Here is an 18,221-nt window from a genome sequence, read left to right as displayed (position 1 = left end):
GTAAAAGGTTTGGGTGCTGGGCTTCTGATACTGCTACCAAATTCCATATCTTAAGACTGCTTCCAGTGAGTGCAGCTTCTTGTCTTCCATCATAGGACCTTTGACCTACAATGTCTTATGTATGTTGTAGGTGCCGATAAGTTCCTTGCCAACATTGAGGAGATGATTGGCCACAAGCCCTGCCTGTGGTGGAAGCTCTGTTGGGTCGTGTTCACTCCTCTTATTGTGGCTGTAAGTACTCTCTCTCATTCTCTCTTCCTTTCCCCCTCCTCTCTCTCTTCCTCCCCCTCTCTCTCTTCCTCTCTTTCCTCCTCTCTCCTTCTCTTTCTCTTCCTCCCCTTTTCTCTCATTCTCTCTTCCTTTCCTTCTCCCCTCTCTCTTCCTCTCTCCCTTCCTCCCCCTCTCTCTCTTCCTCTCTTTCCACCTCCTCTATCCTTCTCTCTCTCTTCCTCCCCTTTTCTCTCCTTCTCTCTTCCTTCCACCACCTCGCTCTCCTTCTCTCTTCCTTCCTCCCCCGTCTCTCCTTCTCTCTCTTCCCCCCCCTCTCTCCTTCTCTCTCTCCCTCCCCTCTCTCTCCTTCTCTCTCCTTTCCCCCTCTCTCTCCTTCTCTCTCTCTTCCTCCCCCTTCTCTATCTTCCTCTCTCTCTCTCTTCCTCCCCCTCTCTCCTTCTCTCTCTCCTGCCCCCTCTCTCTCCTTCTCTCTCCTTTCCCCCTCTCTCTCCTTCTCTCTCTCTTCCTCCCCCTTCTCTATCTTCCTCTGTCTCTTCCTCCCCCTCTCTCCTTCGCTCTATATCTCCTCCCTTGTCTTTCTTCTGTCTACCCTCTCAAAGCACAGCACTACAAATCAATGTCAATTCATGAATTTTGGCGTTATTATATGGAGGGCTTTTAATGCCAAAAATAAAGACCAAACTATACAGCCTATTTTTGTCATTAACAACTCTCCATATTCCTACAACCTCGGTCAAATCAAATCAAATTGTATTTGTTACATGCACCGAATACAACAGGTATAGACTTTACCAAGTTTACAGAGTAGCAGCAGCGTATGTGAAGAGTGTGAGAGTATTAAAGTGTGTATGTGTGTTTTGTGTGTGTGTGTGTGTGTGAGCGTGTGTGTGAGCGTGTCAGTGTAGTATGTGTGAGTGTGTGGGTAGAGTCCAGTGAGTGTAGATAGAACCAATGCAAAAAAAGGGGGGGTCAATGTAAATAGTCAGGGTAGCCATTTGATGAACTGTTCAGCAGTCTACAGTGCCTTGCGAAAGTATTCGGCCCCCTTGAACTTTGCGACCTTGCAGTGGTCTGATACTCCTTCCATTTCAATATTATCGCTTGCACAGTGCTCCTTGGGATGTTTAAAGCTTGGGAAATCTTTTTGTATCCAAATCCGGCTTTAAACTTCTTCACAACAGTATCTCGGACCTGCCTGGTGTGTTCCTTGTTCTTCATGATGCTCTCTGCGCTTTTAACGGACCTCTGAGACTATCACAGTGCAGGTGCATTTATACGGAGACTTGATTACACACAGGTGGATTGTATTTATCATCATTAGTCATTTAGGTCAACATTGGATCATTCAGAGATCCTCACTGAACTTCTGGAGAGAGTTTGCTGCACTGAAAGTAAAGGGGCTGAATAATTTTGCAGGCCCAATTTTTCAGTTTTTGATTTGTTAAAAATGTTTGAAATATCCAATAAATGTCGTTCCACTTCATGATTGTGTCCCACTTTTTGTTGATTCTTCACAAAAAAATACAGTTTTATATCTTTATGTTTGAAGCCTGAAATGTGGCAAAAGGTCGCAAAGTTCAAGGGGGCCGAATACTTTCGCAAGGCACTGTAATGGCTTGGGGGTAGCAGCTGTTCAGGAGCCTTTCAGGAGCCTTCAGGAGCCTTGGCACTCTGGTATTGCTAGTTGTGTGGTAGCAGAGAGAACAGTCTATGACTACGGTGGCTGAAGTGTTTGTCAATATTTAGGGCCTTCCTCTGACACCGCCTGGTATCGAGGTCCTGTATGGCAGGAAGCTTGGCCCCAGTGATGTACTGGGCCGTACACACTACCCTCTGTAGCTCCTTACAGTCAAATGCTGAGCAGTTGCCATACGAGGAGGTGATGAAGCCAGTCAAGATGCTCTCGATGGTGCAGCTGTAGAATCTGAGGACCCAAGCCAAAAATGTTCAGTCTCCTGAGGGGGAAGAGGTGTTGTCGTGCCCTCTTCACGAATGTGTTGGTGTTTGGACCGTGATAGTTCCTTAGTGATGTGGACACAGAGAAACTTGAAGCTCCCGATCCTCTCCACTACAGCCCTGTTGATGTGAATGGGGGCGTATTTGGCCCCCATTTTCCTGTAGTCCACGATCACCTGCCAGATCTCTGACTTCGGCCCTATAGGCTGTCTCATCGTCATTGGTAATCAGGCCCACCACCGTCGGGTCATTGGCACACTTACTGATGGTGATGGAGTCATGTGTGGCCACGCAGTCATGGGGTGAAAAGGGAGTACAGGAAGGGACTAAGCACGCACACCTGAGGGGCCCCCGTGTTGAGGTATAGCGTGTCGGATGTGTTGTTGCCTACCCTCAGCACCTGGGGCAGCCCGTCAGGAAGTCCAGGATGCAGAGGGAGGTGTTCAGTCCCAGGGTCCTCAGCTTAGTGATGAGCTTTGTGGGCACTATGGTGTTGAACGCTCAGCTGTAGTCAATGAACAGCATTCTCAAGTAGGTTTTCCTTTTGTCCAGGTGGGAAAGGGCAATGTGAAGTGCAATTGAGATTGAGTCATCGGTGGATCTTTTGGGGCGATATGCAAATCGGTGTGCGTCTAAGGTTTCTGGGATGATGGTATTGATGTGAGTCATGATCAGCCTTTCAAAGCATTTCATGGCTGCAGACGTGAGTGCTACGGGGCGATAGTCATTTAGACAGGTTACCTTAGTGTTCTTGGGCACAGGCACTATGGTGGTCTGCTTGAAACATGTTGGTATTACAGACTCAGACAGGGAGAGGTTTTAATGTCAGTGAAAACACTTGCCAGTTGGTCAGCGCATGCTCTGAGTATGCGTGCTGGTAACCAGTCTGGCTCTGCGGTCTTGTGAATGTTAAAACCTCTTAATCACATCGGCTACGGAGAGCGTCATCACACAGTCGTCCAGAACAGCTGATGCTCTCATGCATGGTTCTGTGTTGCTTGCCTCGAAGCGAGCATACAAGGCATTTAGCTCGTCCGGTACGATTCGATCTTAGTCCTGCTTTGCCTGTTTGATGGTTAGTTGGAGGGCATAGCGGGATTTCTTATAAGCTTCCGTGTTAGAGTCCCGCTCCTTGAAAGCGGCCGCTCTACCCTTTAGCTCAGTGTGAATGTTGCCTGTAATCCATGGCTTCTGGTTGGGGTATGTACGTACAGATTCGATCTCCGTCCTTTATTGAAGCTTTGCCTGTTTGATGGTTCCTCGGAGGGTGTAGCAGGATTTCTTATAAGCGTCCGGATTAGTGTCCCGCTCCTTGTAAGAGGAAGCTCTACCCTTTAGCTCAGTTGCGGATGTTGCCTGTAATCCATGGCTTCTGGTTGGGAAATGTACCTATATGGGGGATGACGTCTTCGATGCACTTATTAAATTAATCCGGTGATGTGGTAAAACTCTTGTTATCAGATGAATCCAGGAACACATTCTGTGAACATCCATTCTGTGCGAAACAGTCCTGTAGCCTAGCATCCGCTTCATCTGTATTGAGCGAGTCACTGCTACTTCCTGCTACAGTTCATCAAATCAAAATCAAATCAAATGTATTTATGAAGCCCTTCTTAGATCAGCTGATATCTCAAAGTGCTGTACAGAAACCCAGCCTAAAAACTCCAACTAGCAAAACCAAGGTAGAAATGAGGTAAAATGGATTTCAGTTTTCCTGCGTTAAAATCACGGTCCACTAGGGGCGCCGCCTCTCGTGACTATTTTCTTCTTTTGCTTATGGCCCAATAACAGCTCATTGATTGTGGTCTTAGTGCATCGGTTTGTGGTGGTAAATAGACAGCTAAGAATATTCCAGTACTCTGCTGCCTGTGACTGGAACGAATTGCAAAAATCGCTGAAGTTGGAGACTTTTATCTCCCTCACCAACTTCAAACATCAGCTATCTGAGCAGCTAACCGATCGCTGCAGCTGTACATAGTCTATTGGTAAATAGCCCACCCTTTTCACCTACCTCATCCCCATACTGTTTTTATTTATTTACTTTTCTGCTCTTCTGCACACCAATATCTCTACCTGTACATGACCATCTGATCTTTTATCACTCCAGTGTTAATCTGCAAAATTGTAATTATTTGCCTACCTCCTCATGCCTTTTGCACACATTGTATATAGACCCCCCCTTTGTTTTCTACTGTGTTATTGACTTGTTAATTGTTTACTCCATGTGTAACTCTTTGTTGTATGCTCACACTGCTATGCTTTATCTTGGCCAGGTCGCAGTTGCAAATGAGAACTTGTTCTCAACTAGCCTACCTGGTTAAATAAAGGTGAAATAAAAAAATAAAAAAATAAAAAATTATAGATAAATCTTTTTCATAAATGGTATGGTTTACAGCTCATCGTGAGGTATTCTAACTCAGGACAACTTCAATTACTTCCTTAATATTAGAGACCGTGCACCAGCTGTTGTTAACATAGAGACACACATCACCACCCCACTTGAGTTTACAGGACGCTGCCCTTCTGTCCGACGGATAGAAAAAAAACAGCTCGATTTTGGTTTGTGTCTGGGATGTAACCAGGTCGATTGATTGATTTGAATTTAGTAGATAATTTAAAAAACGAGGATACATAAACAATATAGAGGACAATAAACACAATAAAGCACTAAGGCTTCCGTTGTTTCGTGACCAGGTTGTTCTTCTGTCTTCCCTTCCAGGGAGTGTTCCTGTTCAGTGCTGTCCAGATGGTTCCTCTCACCATGAACAACTACGTGTTCCCGGCCTGGGGACAGGGAGTAGGTTGGTGCATGGCATTGTCCTCCATGCTCCTGATACCTGGATACATGATCTATATGTTCCTCAACCTCAAGGGGGATTACAAAGAGGTATGGACATCTTCTTCTTTCTTCCTCAGATGCTGCCAATCACTATATATATATATTGTATTTATTATGGATCCCCATTAGTTCCTGCCAAGGCAGCAGCTACTCTTCCTGGGGTTTATTATGGATCCCCATTAGTTCCTACCAAGGCAGCAGCTACTCTTCCTGGGGTTTATTTTGGATCCCCATTAGTTCCTACCAAGGCAGCAGCTACTCTTCTTGGGGTTTATTTTGGATCCCCATTAGTTCCTACCAAGGCAGCAGCTACTCTTCCTGGGGTTTATTTTGGATCCCCATTAGTTCCTGCCAAGGCAGCAGCTACTCTTCCTGGAGTTTAATGTGGATCCCCATTAGTTCCTGCCAAGGCAGCAGCTACTCTTCCTGGGGTTTATTATGGATCCCCATTAGTTCCTGCCAAGGCAGCAGCTACTCTTCCTGGGGTTTATTATGGATCCCCATTAGTTCCTGCCAAAGCAGCAGCTCAGGCCACTGCTCTACTACCACAGATCTACAACACACAATCCATGTTGACGTGTGTGTAGAGTGTGTGTGTCTCTTCACAGTCCCCGCTGTTCCATAAGGTCTATTTTTATCTGTTTTTATAAATCTGATTGTACTGCTTGCATGAGTTACTTTATGTGGTTATGGCTCTATGTAGTACTGTGGAATAGAGTTCCATGTAGTCATGGCTCTATGTAGTACTGTGGAATAGAGTTCCATGTAGTCATAGCTCTATGTAGTACTGTGGAATAGAGTTCCATGTAGTCATGGCTCTATGTAGTACTGTGGAATAGAGTTCCATGTAGTCATGGCTCTATGTAGTACTGTGGAATAGAGTTCCATGTAGTCATGGCTCTATGTAGTACTGTGGAATAGAGTTCCATGTAGTCATGGCTCTATGTAGTACTGTGGAATAGAGTTCCATGTAGTCATGGCTCTATGTAGTACTGTGGAATAGAGTTCCATGTAGTCATGGCTCAATGTAGTACTGTGGAATAGAGTTCCATGTAGTCATGGCTCTATGTAGTACTGTGGAATAGAGTTCCATGTAGTCATGGCTCTATGTAGTACTGTGGAATAGAGTTCCATGTAGTCATGGCTCTATGTAGTACTGTGGAATAGAGTTCCATGTAGTCATGGCTCTATGTAGTACTGTGGAATAGAGTTCCATGTAGTCATGGCTCTATGTAGTACTGTGGAATAGAGTTCCATGTAGTCATGGCTCTATGTAGTACTGTGGAATAGAGTTCCATGTAGTCATAGCTCTATGTAGTACTGTGGAATAGAGTTCCATGTAGTCATGGCTCTATGTAGTACTGTGGAATAGAGTTCCATGTAGTCATGGCTCTATGTAGTACTGTGGAATAGAGTTCCATGTAGTCATGGCTCTATGTAGTACTGTGGAATAGAGTTCCATGTAGTCATGGCTCTATGTAGTACTCTGGAATAGAGTTCCATGTAGTCATGGCTCTATGTAGTACTCTGGAATAGAGTTCCATGTAGTCATGGCTCTATGTAGTACTGTGGAATAGAGTTCCATGTAGTCATGGCTCTATGTAGTACTGTGGAATAGAGTTCCATGTAGTCATGGCTCTATGTAGTACTGTGGAATAGAGTTCCATGTAGTCATGGCTCTATGTAGTACTGTGGAATAGAGTTCCATGTAGTCATAGCTCTATGTAGTACTGTGGAATAGAGTTCCATGTAGTCATGGCTCTATGTAGTACTGTGGAATAGAGTTCCATGTAGTCATGGCTCTATGTAGTACTGTGGAATAGAGTTCCATGTAGTCATGGCTCTATGTAGTACTGTGGAATAGAGTTCCATGTAGTCATGGCTCTATGTAGTACTCTGGAATAGAGTTCCATGTAGTCATGGCTCTATGTAGTACTCTGGAATAGAGTTCCATGTAGTCATGGCTCTATGTAGTACTGTGGAATAGAGTTCCATGTAGTCATGGCTCTATGTAGTACTGTGGAATAGAGTTCCATGTAGTCATGGCTCTATGTAGTACTGTGGAATAGAGTTCCATGTAGTCATGGCTCTATGTAGTACTGTGGAATAGAGTTCCATGTAGTCATGGCTCTATGTAGTACTGTGGAATAGAGTTCCATGTAGTCATGGCTCTATGTAGTACTGTGGAATAGAGTTCCATGTAGTCATGGCTCTATGTAGTACTGTGGAATAGAGTTCCATGTAGTCATGGCTCTATGTAGTACTGTGGAATAGAGTTCCATGTAGTCATGGCTCTATGTAGTACTGTGGAATAGAGTTCCATGTAGTCATGGCTCTATGTAGTACTGTGGAATAGAGTTCCATGTAGTCATGGCTCTATGTAGTACTGTGGAATAGAGTTCCATGTAGTCATGGCTCTATGTAGTACTGTGGAATAGAGTTCCATGTAGTCATGGCTCTATGTAGTACTGTGGAATAGAGTTCCATGTAGTCATGGCTCTATGTAGTACTGTGGAATAGAGTTCCATGTAGTCATGGCTCTATGTAGTACTGTGGAATAGAGTTCTATGTAGTCATGGCTCTATGTAGTACTGTGGAATAGAGTTCCATGTAGTCATGGCTCTATGTAGTACTCTGGAATAGAGTTCCATGTAGTCATGGCTCTATGTAGTACTGTGGAATAGAGTTCCATGTAGTCATGGCTCTATGTAGTACTGTGGAATAGAGTTCCATGTAGTCATGGCTCTATGTAGTACTGTGGAATAGAGTTCCATGTAGTCATGGCTCTATGTAGTACTGTGGAATAGAGTTCCATGTAGTCATGGCTCTATGTAGTACTGTGGAATAGAGTTCCATGTAGTCATGGCTCTATGTAGTACTGTGGAATAGAGTTCCATGTAGTCATGGCTCTATGTAGTACTGTGGAATAGAGTTCCATGTAGTCATGGCTCTATGTAGTACTGTGGAATAGAGTTCCATGTAGTCATGGCTCTATGTAGTACTGTGCACCTCCCATAGTCTGTTCTGGACTTGGGAACTGTGAAGAGACCTCAGGTGGCATCTACACACAATACCCCACATGCACAAATGGAAAACATGTTTAGATAAATGTCAGCACATTTATTGAAAATTAAATACAGAAATATCTCATTTACATAAGTATTCACACCCCTGAGTCAGTAATTTAAAGAAACACTTTTGACCAGAGATTACAGATGTGACTCTTTCTGGGTAAATCTCTAAGAGCTTCCCACTCCCTTCTCTTTCTGGGTAAAGAGCTTCCCACTCCCTTCTCTTTCTGGGTAAAGAGCTTCCCACTCCCTTCTCTTTCTGGGTAAATCTCTAAGAGCTTCCCACTCCCTTTGCCCATTATTCATTATTCTTTTTGCTAGACAGACGTTTTCAGGTCTTGCCCAAAAATACCCCATAATGACAAAGCAAAAACAGGTTTAGAAATTTTTGCAAATTTATACAAAATAAAAAACTGAAATCACATTTACGTAAGTATTCAGACCCTTTACTCAGTAATTTGTTGAAGCACCTTTAGCAATGATTACAGCCACGAGTCTTCTTGGGTATGATGCTACAAGCTTTGCACACCTGTATTTGGGGAGTTTCTCCCATTCTGCTCTGTCAGGTTTGATGGCGAGCGTCACTGCACAGCTATTTTCAGACCAGAGAATCTTTTTTTTGGGTACCCTTCCCAGATCTGTGCCTCGACACAATCCTGTCTCATAGCTCTACGGACAACTCCTTCAACCTCATGGCTTGGTTTTTGCTCTGACATGCACTGTCAACTGTGGGTCCTTATATAGACAGATGTGTGCCTTTCCAAACCATGTCTAATCAATTGAATTGACCAAAGGTGGACTCCAATCAAGTTGTAGAAACATCTCAAGGATGGTCAATGGAAACACGGACGCACCTGAGCTCAATTTCATGTCTCAAAGCAAAGGTTCTGAATACTGATGTAAATAAGGTCTTTCTGTTTTTTATTTGAAATACATTTACAAAAATGTCTAAAAACCTGTTTTCGCTTTGTCATCATGGAGTATAGTGTGCAGATGGATGAGGAAAACATTATTTCATCCATTTAGAACAAGGCTGAAACGTTACAAAATGTGGAAAAAGTCAAGGGGTCTGAATACTTTCCGAATGCACCGTAGAAATAGACAGAATTAAACATAGAGAAATAGACAGAAACACACATAGAAATAGACAGAAATAAACATCGACATAGAAATAGACAGGGAAATCGACAGACATAGAGAAATAGACATAGAGAAATAGACATAGAGATAGACATATATAGACATAGACATAGAAATAGACAGAGAAATAGACATAGACATAGAAATAGACAGAGAAATAGAGATAGAAACAGACATAGACATAGAAATAGACAGAGAAATAGAGATAGAAACAGACATAGACATAGAAATAGACAGAGAAATAGAGATAGAAACAGACATAGACATAGAAATAGACAGAGAAATAGAGATAGAAACAGACAGAGACATAGAAATAGACAGAGAAATAGAGATAGAAACAGACATAGACATAGAAATAGACAGAGAAATAGAGATAGAAATAGACATAGACATAGAAATAGACAGAGAAATATAGATAGAAACAGACATAGACATAGAAATAGACATAGAAATAAACATAGCTATAGAAATAGGCATAGAGAAATAGACACTGACATAGAAATCGACAGACAGGGAAATAGATAGACAGGGAAATAGACAGACAGGGAAATAGACATAGAGAAATAGACAGAGAAATAGACATATAGACATAGACATGTAGACATAGACATAGACAGAGCAATAGACATATAGACATAGACAGACATAGAGAAAGAGACATTGACATAGAAATAGACCGAAATAGACATAGAAATAGACAGGGAAATCGACAGACAGAGAAATAGACATATATAGACATAGACATAGACAGACATAGAGAAAGAGACATAGACAGACAGATAGACATAGAAATAGACATAGATGTTCAGTTGAAAAAGGTCACAGAGAGGAGTATGAGGCCGGTCAGTCACGTGATCGCTGTTCAGCTGCAGCTTGCAGTGAAAGGCTGATCCGTAATTGTTGGTTCGGTTGTTGTCAAGGATGGAGGCGCTGCTGCAGTCATCACTTGCAACGAGACGAGCAGCTGTCAGCCCCTTTTGTGTCAGTCAGTGGAGTCTTGATTGCCTAAATTGTAGCAATCAGTTCACTTGATTAGTATGTGTCAAGCAACAGATGGAAGTAGGTTCTCGCAGACACTGAGACAGCTAGCTATCTAGTGCATCATGACACAATGTATAGCATAATAACAAGATATTCGATGGTAGCAATGTGAAAGCTTAATTTACTGCAGTGGGCTAAATCAGGGTCACGCAGAGTGTTTCTTGGTAAGTCCTAAACAAATCTACACATGGTTTATGTGCCTAAAAAAAGAAGAAGATACCTGTACCATGTCAGATATAGTTGAAATGTATTCCATTTTGAGTTTGCCTCCCAATATTACACTTTATATAAATCACAGAAGTCTGAAATATAACAACACCGCTTGACATAGAAACACTGAATTTTTTGCGTCTTTTTTTGAAATAATGTTTTTGTCCTTATTAAATTATGAAAAAAAAATAAGAATAACATTCCACTAATGAGGCCAGTAGATAATTTGACTGCAGGAAAGGGCTACAAATGTCAACAAGCAGACTGAAATTTTTGTTGTTGTTGTTGAAACGTATCGTTTCTTTGCAGCGTTTGCAGATGGCGTGGCAACGTTGTAACTTAACAATGTGAAAGCCTAAAGAATCCAGCACAACGGGCGTATTTTAAATGTATCGTTCTCTCGCACATTGCAGCGTCTGCGGATAATGATCCAGCCCCCGATGATGGTGAAAGGAGAACGCCAGGAGAACGGCCCTGAGCAGACTGCAGCAGAAGCAGAGAACCTGGCCACTGAAGAGGCTTACATTTAGACCTTGTTACATCCTAAACCCTCGAGGCAAACTCTCTGCAGAAAACAACGTAATCAAGGTGAAACGCAACCAAGGGATTCATCTCAAATGGCACACAATTACCTATGTAGTTACACTGCTTTTGACCAGGGCCAATATAGATAGTGTTTCATATAGGTACTAGTCCTTCTGGGCCCTGGTCAAATAGAACCCTATTCCCTCTGGGCCCTGGTCAAATGGTACCCTATTCCCTATGGGCCCTGGTCAAATGGTACACTATTCCCTCTGGGCCCTGGTCAAATAGAACCCTATTCCCTCTGGGCCCTGGTCAAATGGTACCCTATTCCCTATGGGCCTTGGTACCCTATTCCCTATGGGCCTTGGTACCCTATTCCCTCTGGGCCCTGGTCAAATGGCCCCCTATTCCCTATGGGCCCTGGTCAAATGGCCCCCTATTCCCTCTGGGCCCTGGTCAAATGGAACCCTATTCCCTATGGGCCCTGGTCAAATGGAACCCTATTCCCTCTGGGCCCTGGTCAAATGGTACCCTATTCCCTCTGGGCCCTGGTCAAATGGAACCCTATTCCCTATGGGTCCTGGTCTAAAGTAGTGCACTACATAGGGAAAAGTGTTCTATTTGAGATGAAAAAAAAAAGACTTTGATGTCTATCTAATCACCTACCTCCAGGGGAAACATGTGACCAACCTGATTACTATTTTGTTTTCTTTTTTTTCTTAACATTTTTTTTCTTTTTTCTTTTGTTGGTTTGTTAAAAAAAAAGGAGTAAAACAGAAAGAAGAAAGGTAAAGTAGATTAACTAGCCAGATCAGAATGAAGAAAGGTAAAGTAGATTAACTAGCCAGATCAGAAAGAAGAAAGGTAAAGTAGATGAACTAGCCAGATCAGAAAGAAGAAAGGTAAAGTAGATGAACTAGCCAGATCAGAAAGAAGAAAGGTAAAGTAGATTAACTAGCCAGATCAGAAAGAAGAAAGGTAAAGTAGATGAACTAGCCAGATCAGAAAGAAGAAAGGTAAAGTAGATTAACTAGCCAGATCAGAAAGAAGAAAGGTAAAGTAGATTAACTAGCCAGATCAGAAAGAAGAAAGGTAAAGTAGATGAACTAGCCAGATCAGAAAGAAGAAAGGTAAAGTAGATTAACTAGCCAGATCAGAAAGAAGAAAGGTAAAGTAGATGAACTAGCCAGATCAGAAAGAAGAAAGGTAAAGTAGATTAACTAGCCAGATCAGAAAGAAGAAAGGTAAAGTAGATTAACTAGCCAGATCAGAAAGAAGAAAGGTAAAGTAGATTAACTAGCCAGATCAGAAAGAAGAAAGGTAAAGTAGATTAACTAGCCAGATCAGAAAGAAGAAAGGTAAAGTAGATTAACTAGCCAGATCAGAAAGAAGAAAGGTAAAGTAGATTAACTAGCCAGATCAGAAAGAAGAAAGGTAAAGTAGATTAACTAGCCAGATCAGAAAGAAGAAAGGTAAAGTAGATTAACTAGCCAGATCAGAAAGAAGAAAGGTAAAGTAGATTAACTAGCCAGATCAGAAAGAAGAAAGGTAAAGTAGATTAACTAGCCAGATCAGAAAGAAGAAAGGTAAAGTAGATTAACTAGCCAGATCAGAAAGAAGAAAGGTAAAGTAGATTAACTAGCCAGATCAGAAAGAAGAAAGGTAAAGTAGATGAACTAGCCAGATCAGAATGAAGGTAAAGTAGATTAACTAGCCAGATCAGAATGAAGGTAAAGTAGATTAACTAGCCAGATCAGAATGAAGGTAAAGTAGATTAACTAGCCAGATCAGAATGAAGAAAGGTAAAGTAGATAACTAGCCAGATCAGAATGAAGAAAGGTAAAGTAGATTAACTAGCCAGATCAGAAAGAAGAAAGGTAAAGTAGATGAACTAGCCAGATCAGAATGAAGAAAGGTAAAGTAGATTAACTAGCCAGATCAGAATGAAGAAAGGTAAAGTAGATTAACTAGCCAGATCAGAATGAAGAAAGGTAAAGTAGATTAACTAGCCAGATCAGAATGAAGAAAGGCTATGTGCATGATGTTATTGTCAACGGTTCTATTTCATATGCAAAACATTTTAGTCTTTTTTGAAATTATTATCTAGAAAATTACTGTAATTTGAATTATAATTTAAATTTGGAGGCCCAATATGATTCAACACTACTGTGCTAATTTAAGATATTTACTTAAATTAATCTATTAAAAATTACAATTATTGTAAAAAGGTTATATATAGATTATAATTCATATGTGTTTTTATTTAAAATAAATATAGAAAAAGGAATGGAATGTGTTACAGAAAGTAGTGAAATTAAAATGCAAAATGAAAGATGCATAGTGGAGTTGAATATTGACCAATTATAAGCAATGACCATTATGGGAAAGTGCAACCTGAAAGGCCAAATCTCCATATCTATGTATATAATATTATCACTGTTTTCCAAGATCCGGCCATTTTTACCACTATTTTACCCCTTACTTATTTTCCCGGGAGCAACCCTTTGAAAAGCACAAAGGCCAGTGTGGATCTCAAAACTTCCCATTCGGTATGACTATTACAAAATGCAGATTAACATTATCATACCAGAGACTGTTACAATTGTATCTTTGTTTTCTAAAGAACAATAACTTTTTTTTTTTTAAGAATCATTTTGTAGGATGTGTTCTATGTAAGAGTGAGATGGACCAAAATCATACACATGTCAATAAAAAATAGATGACCAACCTATTGACATGAGACATATCCCTCCCATCCCATCAATCCAGATAACACAGTACTATAAGCATTATTATCACAGAAGTAGCATTTGAGCAGTGACTGAATGACAATTCCTTCTAACAATCCAGAGATACTGTTTAACTTCAAACTTGTTTCCCACATTAGTCCAGACCTCAGGAACAGTCGTGAAAAGTGACCAAATTATCTGCTGAAACTACTGAGATGATAGCCAGTCGTCTGTTGTTAGTCAATCATTCTAGTCCTAGTCTGACTGTGCAGGTTTCCTATGTCAGGTTCTGAAAGAGAAGCGTTATAGAGGGACCACAACCTACCCTGGTCCGAAAACATAGGCCAATATTACTACTGAAATTATTATTTTATTTTTTATTTTTTTGGAAAAAGGAAACATTAATTATCAAGTTGTTTTTCAATAAATAAATATATATAGTATCAATCAAAAATACGCACACACCTACTCATTAAAAAGGTTTTTCTTTATTTTTCTACATTGTAGAATAATAGTGAATACATCAAAACTATGAAGTAACACATATGGAATCATGTAGTAACCAAACTGAGATGATTTGGGAGGAGTTGGACCACGGAGTGAAGGAAAAGAAGCCAACAAGTGCTCAGCATATGTGGGAACTTCAAGACGGTTGGAAAATCATTCCAGGTGAAACTGGTTGAGAGAATGCCAAGGCGAAGTGTGACTACTTCTATATTTGTTTAACTCTTTTTTGGTTACTACATGATTCCATATGTGTTATTTCATAGTTTTTCTGTCTTCACTTTTATTCTACAATGTAGAAAATAGTACAAATAAAGAAAAAACCCTGAAATTAGTAGATTTGTCCAAACTGTTGATTAGTACTGTATATATACATATACATATACAGTGGGGCAAATGCATTCAATGTGATTTTCTGGATTTTTGTTTTAGATTCCGTCTCTCACAGTTGTAGTGTACCTATGATAAATATTACAGACCTCTACGTGCTTTGTAAGTAGGAAAACCTGCAAAATCGGCAGTGTATCAAATACTTGTTCTCCCCACTGTGTAGACCGATTAGTACTGTATATATACATATACATATCTAGACCGATTATATAGTAATCCAAGCAAATGATCAAAGTTGTGTTTCTATAAAGATTAAACTAGTTTGTTTCCATGGCAGCGACAAATGACAAGGATCTGGTTTAAATGAGTCATTTTAGTCTCTGCAAAGAATATAAAACTAAAATGTGCAATGAATTAAGGTTCCCATTAATTTTGTATAAAGTTACCATACTGCAGTTTTCTGTCTTAAATGATGTTGTAAAACTCTACTGTGTTATACATGTAACTGTGAATGTCCATATGAGTTTTTTCTTGTCTAAATGTTGAAAAATATCTGCTATTATTTGCTGTTTTCTGCAATAATAGGATTATTTCAGAAACTAAAGCACATAGATCTTATATTATATATATCTTTCTGAAATGTAAAAAAAAATATAGATGGCAATAACAATAATAGTAGAATAATTAAATCATAGATACACTTGTCTAGTCAAAGAATCTTGTTTTGTATATTTCTACCAGTCTCATGGGCCTAATGTAAAATATTCTATGTACAATATATAATACATGTCGTTAGATGGTGTTATATGAAAAAGCATGATTGCCATATATGTTATCTGCAGAAGTAAATAAAGAACTATAGATTATAACGTGTGCTTTCATCATGTATATCTTTTTTTATGGGGGAAATATTTGTATATTATATATATATTTTTACAGCTGAATTATTTCAAACAAATGTATTAAAATCAGATTTAAAATGTTATTAGATGTAGTATTACAAAAATAAAGTAGTGTTTTATAAATCAGTAAAGGGATATTATGGCATGACACTGAGACCGGAGAACAGTATAGTAAACGCTTGACACAATAACTGCATCTCTCACCTTAAAAGCACCGTGTACTAAAATGAGATCCATCAGACAATGTGCACCTATTGGGAACATGTCATTTGGATTTTAAATGACAGATTTTAGTTTCATCACAATGCAGGAACAATGGGATTCTTCTACATTGTGAAGAATGGAATCCTGTCCTTTTTTAATACACATGATAAAATAATATGATTTATATATTGGTGACCTTTCCTTTGAATAATGAAATATTTTAAATATTTTTTTTCACGTCAAATTTTTTAATCCTCCAAAATTACCATTGATAAGCTTATTATTAAATCATCTAACAAGACGTGAGCAACCTTGACTTAATAACAAGATATGAATTCATTATTATAAGGCCCTGCCCCGCCCTCCTTTCGGAAAAGCTGACCACGACTCCATTTTGCTGATCCCTGCCTACAGACAGAAACTAAAGCAAGAAGCTCCCGCCCTGAGGTCTGTCCAACGCTGGTCCGACCAATCTGATTCCACACTCCAAGACTGCTTCCATCACGTGGACTGGGATATGTTTCGTATTGCGTCAAATAACAACATTGACGAATACGCTGATTCGGTGTGCGAGTTCATTAGAACGTGCGTTGAAGATGTCGTTCCCATAGCAACGATTAAAACATTCCCTAACCAGAAACCGTGGATTGATGGCAGCATTCGCGTGAAACTGAAAGCGCGAACCACTGCTTTTAATCAGGGCAAGGTGACTGGTAACATGACCGAATACAAACAGTGCAGCTATTCCCTCCGCAAGGCTATCAAACAAGCCAAGCGTCAGTATAGAGACAAAGTAGAATCTCAATTCAACGGCTCAGACACAAGAGGTATGTGGCAGGGTCTACAGTCAATCACGGACTACAAGAAGAAAACCAGCCCAGTCACGGACCAGGATGTCTTGCTCCCAGGCAGACTAAATAACTTTTTTGCCCGCTTTGAGGACAATACAGTGCCACTGACACGGCCTGCAACGAAAACATGCGGACTCTCCTTCACTGCAGCCGAGGTGAGTAAAACATTTAAATGTGTTAACCCTCGCAAGGCTGCAGGCCCAGACGGCATCCCCAGCCGCGCCCTCAGAGCATGCGCAGACCAGCTGGCCGGTGTGTTTACGGACATATTCAATCAAACCCTATACCAGTCTGCTGTTCCCACATGCTTCAAGAGGGCCACCATTGTTCCTGTTCCCAAGAAAGCTAAGGTAACTGAGCTAAACGACTCACTTCCGTCATCATGAAGTGCTTTGAGAGACTAGTCAAGGACCATATCACCTCCACCCTACCTGACACCCTAGACCCACTCCAATTTGCTTACCGCCCAAATAGGTCCACAGACGATGCAATCTCAATCTCAACCACACTGCACACTGCCCTAACCCATCTGGACAAGAGGATTACCTATGTGAGAATGCTGTTCATCGACTACAGCTCGGCATTCAACACCATAGTACCCTCCAAGCTCGTCATCAAGCTCGAGACCCTGGGTCTCGACCCCGCCCTGTGCAACTGGGTACTGGACTTCCTGACGGGCCGCCCCCAGGTGGTGAGGGTAGGCAACAACATCTCCACCCCGCTGATCCTCAACACTGGGGCCCCACAAGGGTGCGTTCTGAGCCCTCTCCTGTACTCCCTGTTCACCCACGACTGCGTGGCCACGCACGCCACCAACTCAATCATCAAGTTTGCGGACGACACAACAGTGGTAGGCTTGATTACCAACAACGACGAGACGGCCTACAGGGAGGAGGTGAGGGCCCTCGGAGTGTGGTGTCAGGAAAATAACCTCACACTCAACGTCAACAAAACTAAGGAGATGATTGTGGACTTCAGGAAACAGCAGAGGGAACACCCCCCTATCCACATCGATGCAACAGTAGTGGAGAGGGTAGTAAGTTTTAAGTTCCTCGGCATACACATCACAGACAAACTGAATTGGTCCACTCACACAGACAGCATCGTGAAGAAGGCGCAGCAGCGCCTCTTCAACCTCAGGAGGCTGAAGAAATTTGGCTTGTCACCAAAAGCACTCACAAACTTCTATAGATGCACAATCGAGAGCATCCTGGCGGGCTGTATCACCGCCTGGTACGGCAACTGCTCCGCCCACAACCGTAAGGCTCTCCAGAGGGTAGTGAGGTCTGCACAACGCATCACCGGGGGCAAACTACCTGCCCTCCAGGACACCTACACCACCCGATGTTACAGGAAGGCCATAAAGATCATCAAGGACAACAACCACCCGAGCCACTGCCTGTTCACCCCGCTATCATCCAGAAGGCGAGGTCAGTACAGGTGCATCAAAGCTGGGACCGAGAGACTGAAAAACAGCTTCTATCTCAAGGCCATCAGACTGTTAAACAGCCACCACTAACATTGAGTGGCTGCTGCCAACACACTGACTCAACTCTCAACTCTCAACTCTCAACTCCCACTTTAATAATGGGAATTGATGGGAAATTATGTAAAATATGTCACTAGCCACTTTAAACAATGCTACCTAATATAATGTTTACATACCCTACATTATTAATCTCATATGT

At 41.4% G+C, this 18,221-nt stretch overlaps 1 protein-coding gene across 2 annotated transcripts in view; it reads left to right on the top strand.

Moving 5' to 3' along the window:
• The window catches only part of slc6a1b (solute carrier family 6 member 1b), a 35,989-nt gene extending 20,544 nt beyond the window's left edge, over positions 1 to 15,445 (top strand). Inside the window, exons 13-16 of one of the 2 annotated variants that reach the window (XR_004210117.1) lie at positions 131 to 231; positions 4,907 to 5,074; positions 10,902 to 13,004; positions 13,043 to 15,445. Coding sequence is in view for 1 of the 2 variants with exons in the window: in XM_031825795.1 (XP_031681655.1) it covers positions 131 to 231; positions 4,907 to 5,074; positions 10,902 to 11,018 (386 nt within the window). In the remaining variant the exon portion in view is untranslated. Of the gene's footprint in view, positions 1 to 130; positions 232 to 4,906; positions 5,075 to 10,901 lie in introns of both variants that reach the window. The other variant, XM_031825795.1, reaches the window with a different exon arrangement.
• The last annotated feature ends 2,776 nt before the right edge of the window (positions 15,446 to 18,221 follow it).

The sequence above is a fragment of the Oncorhynchus kisutch genome, linkage group LG5 (assembly GCF_002021735.2).
Source record: "Oncorhynchus kisutch isolate 150728-3 linkage group LG5, Okis_V2, whole genome shotgun sequence".
Taxonomy (NCBI): domain Eukaryota; kingdom Metazoa; phylum Chordata; class Actinopteri; order Salmoniformes; family Salmonidae; genus Oncorhynchus; species Oncorhynchus kisutch.
The sequence above is the reverse complement of the archived record's forward strand: the minus strand, read 5'-3'. Positions and strand labels throughout refer to the sequence as shown.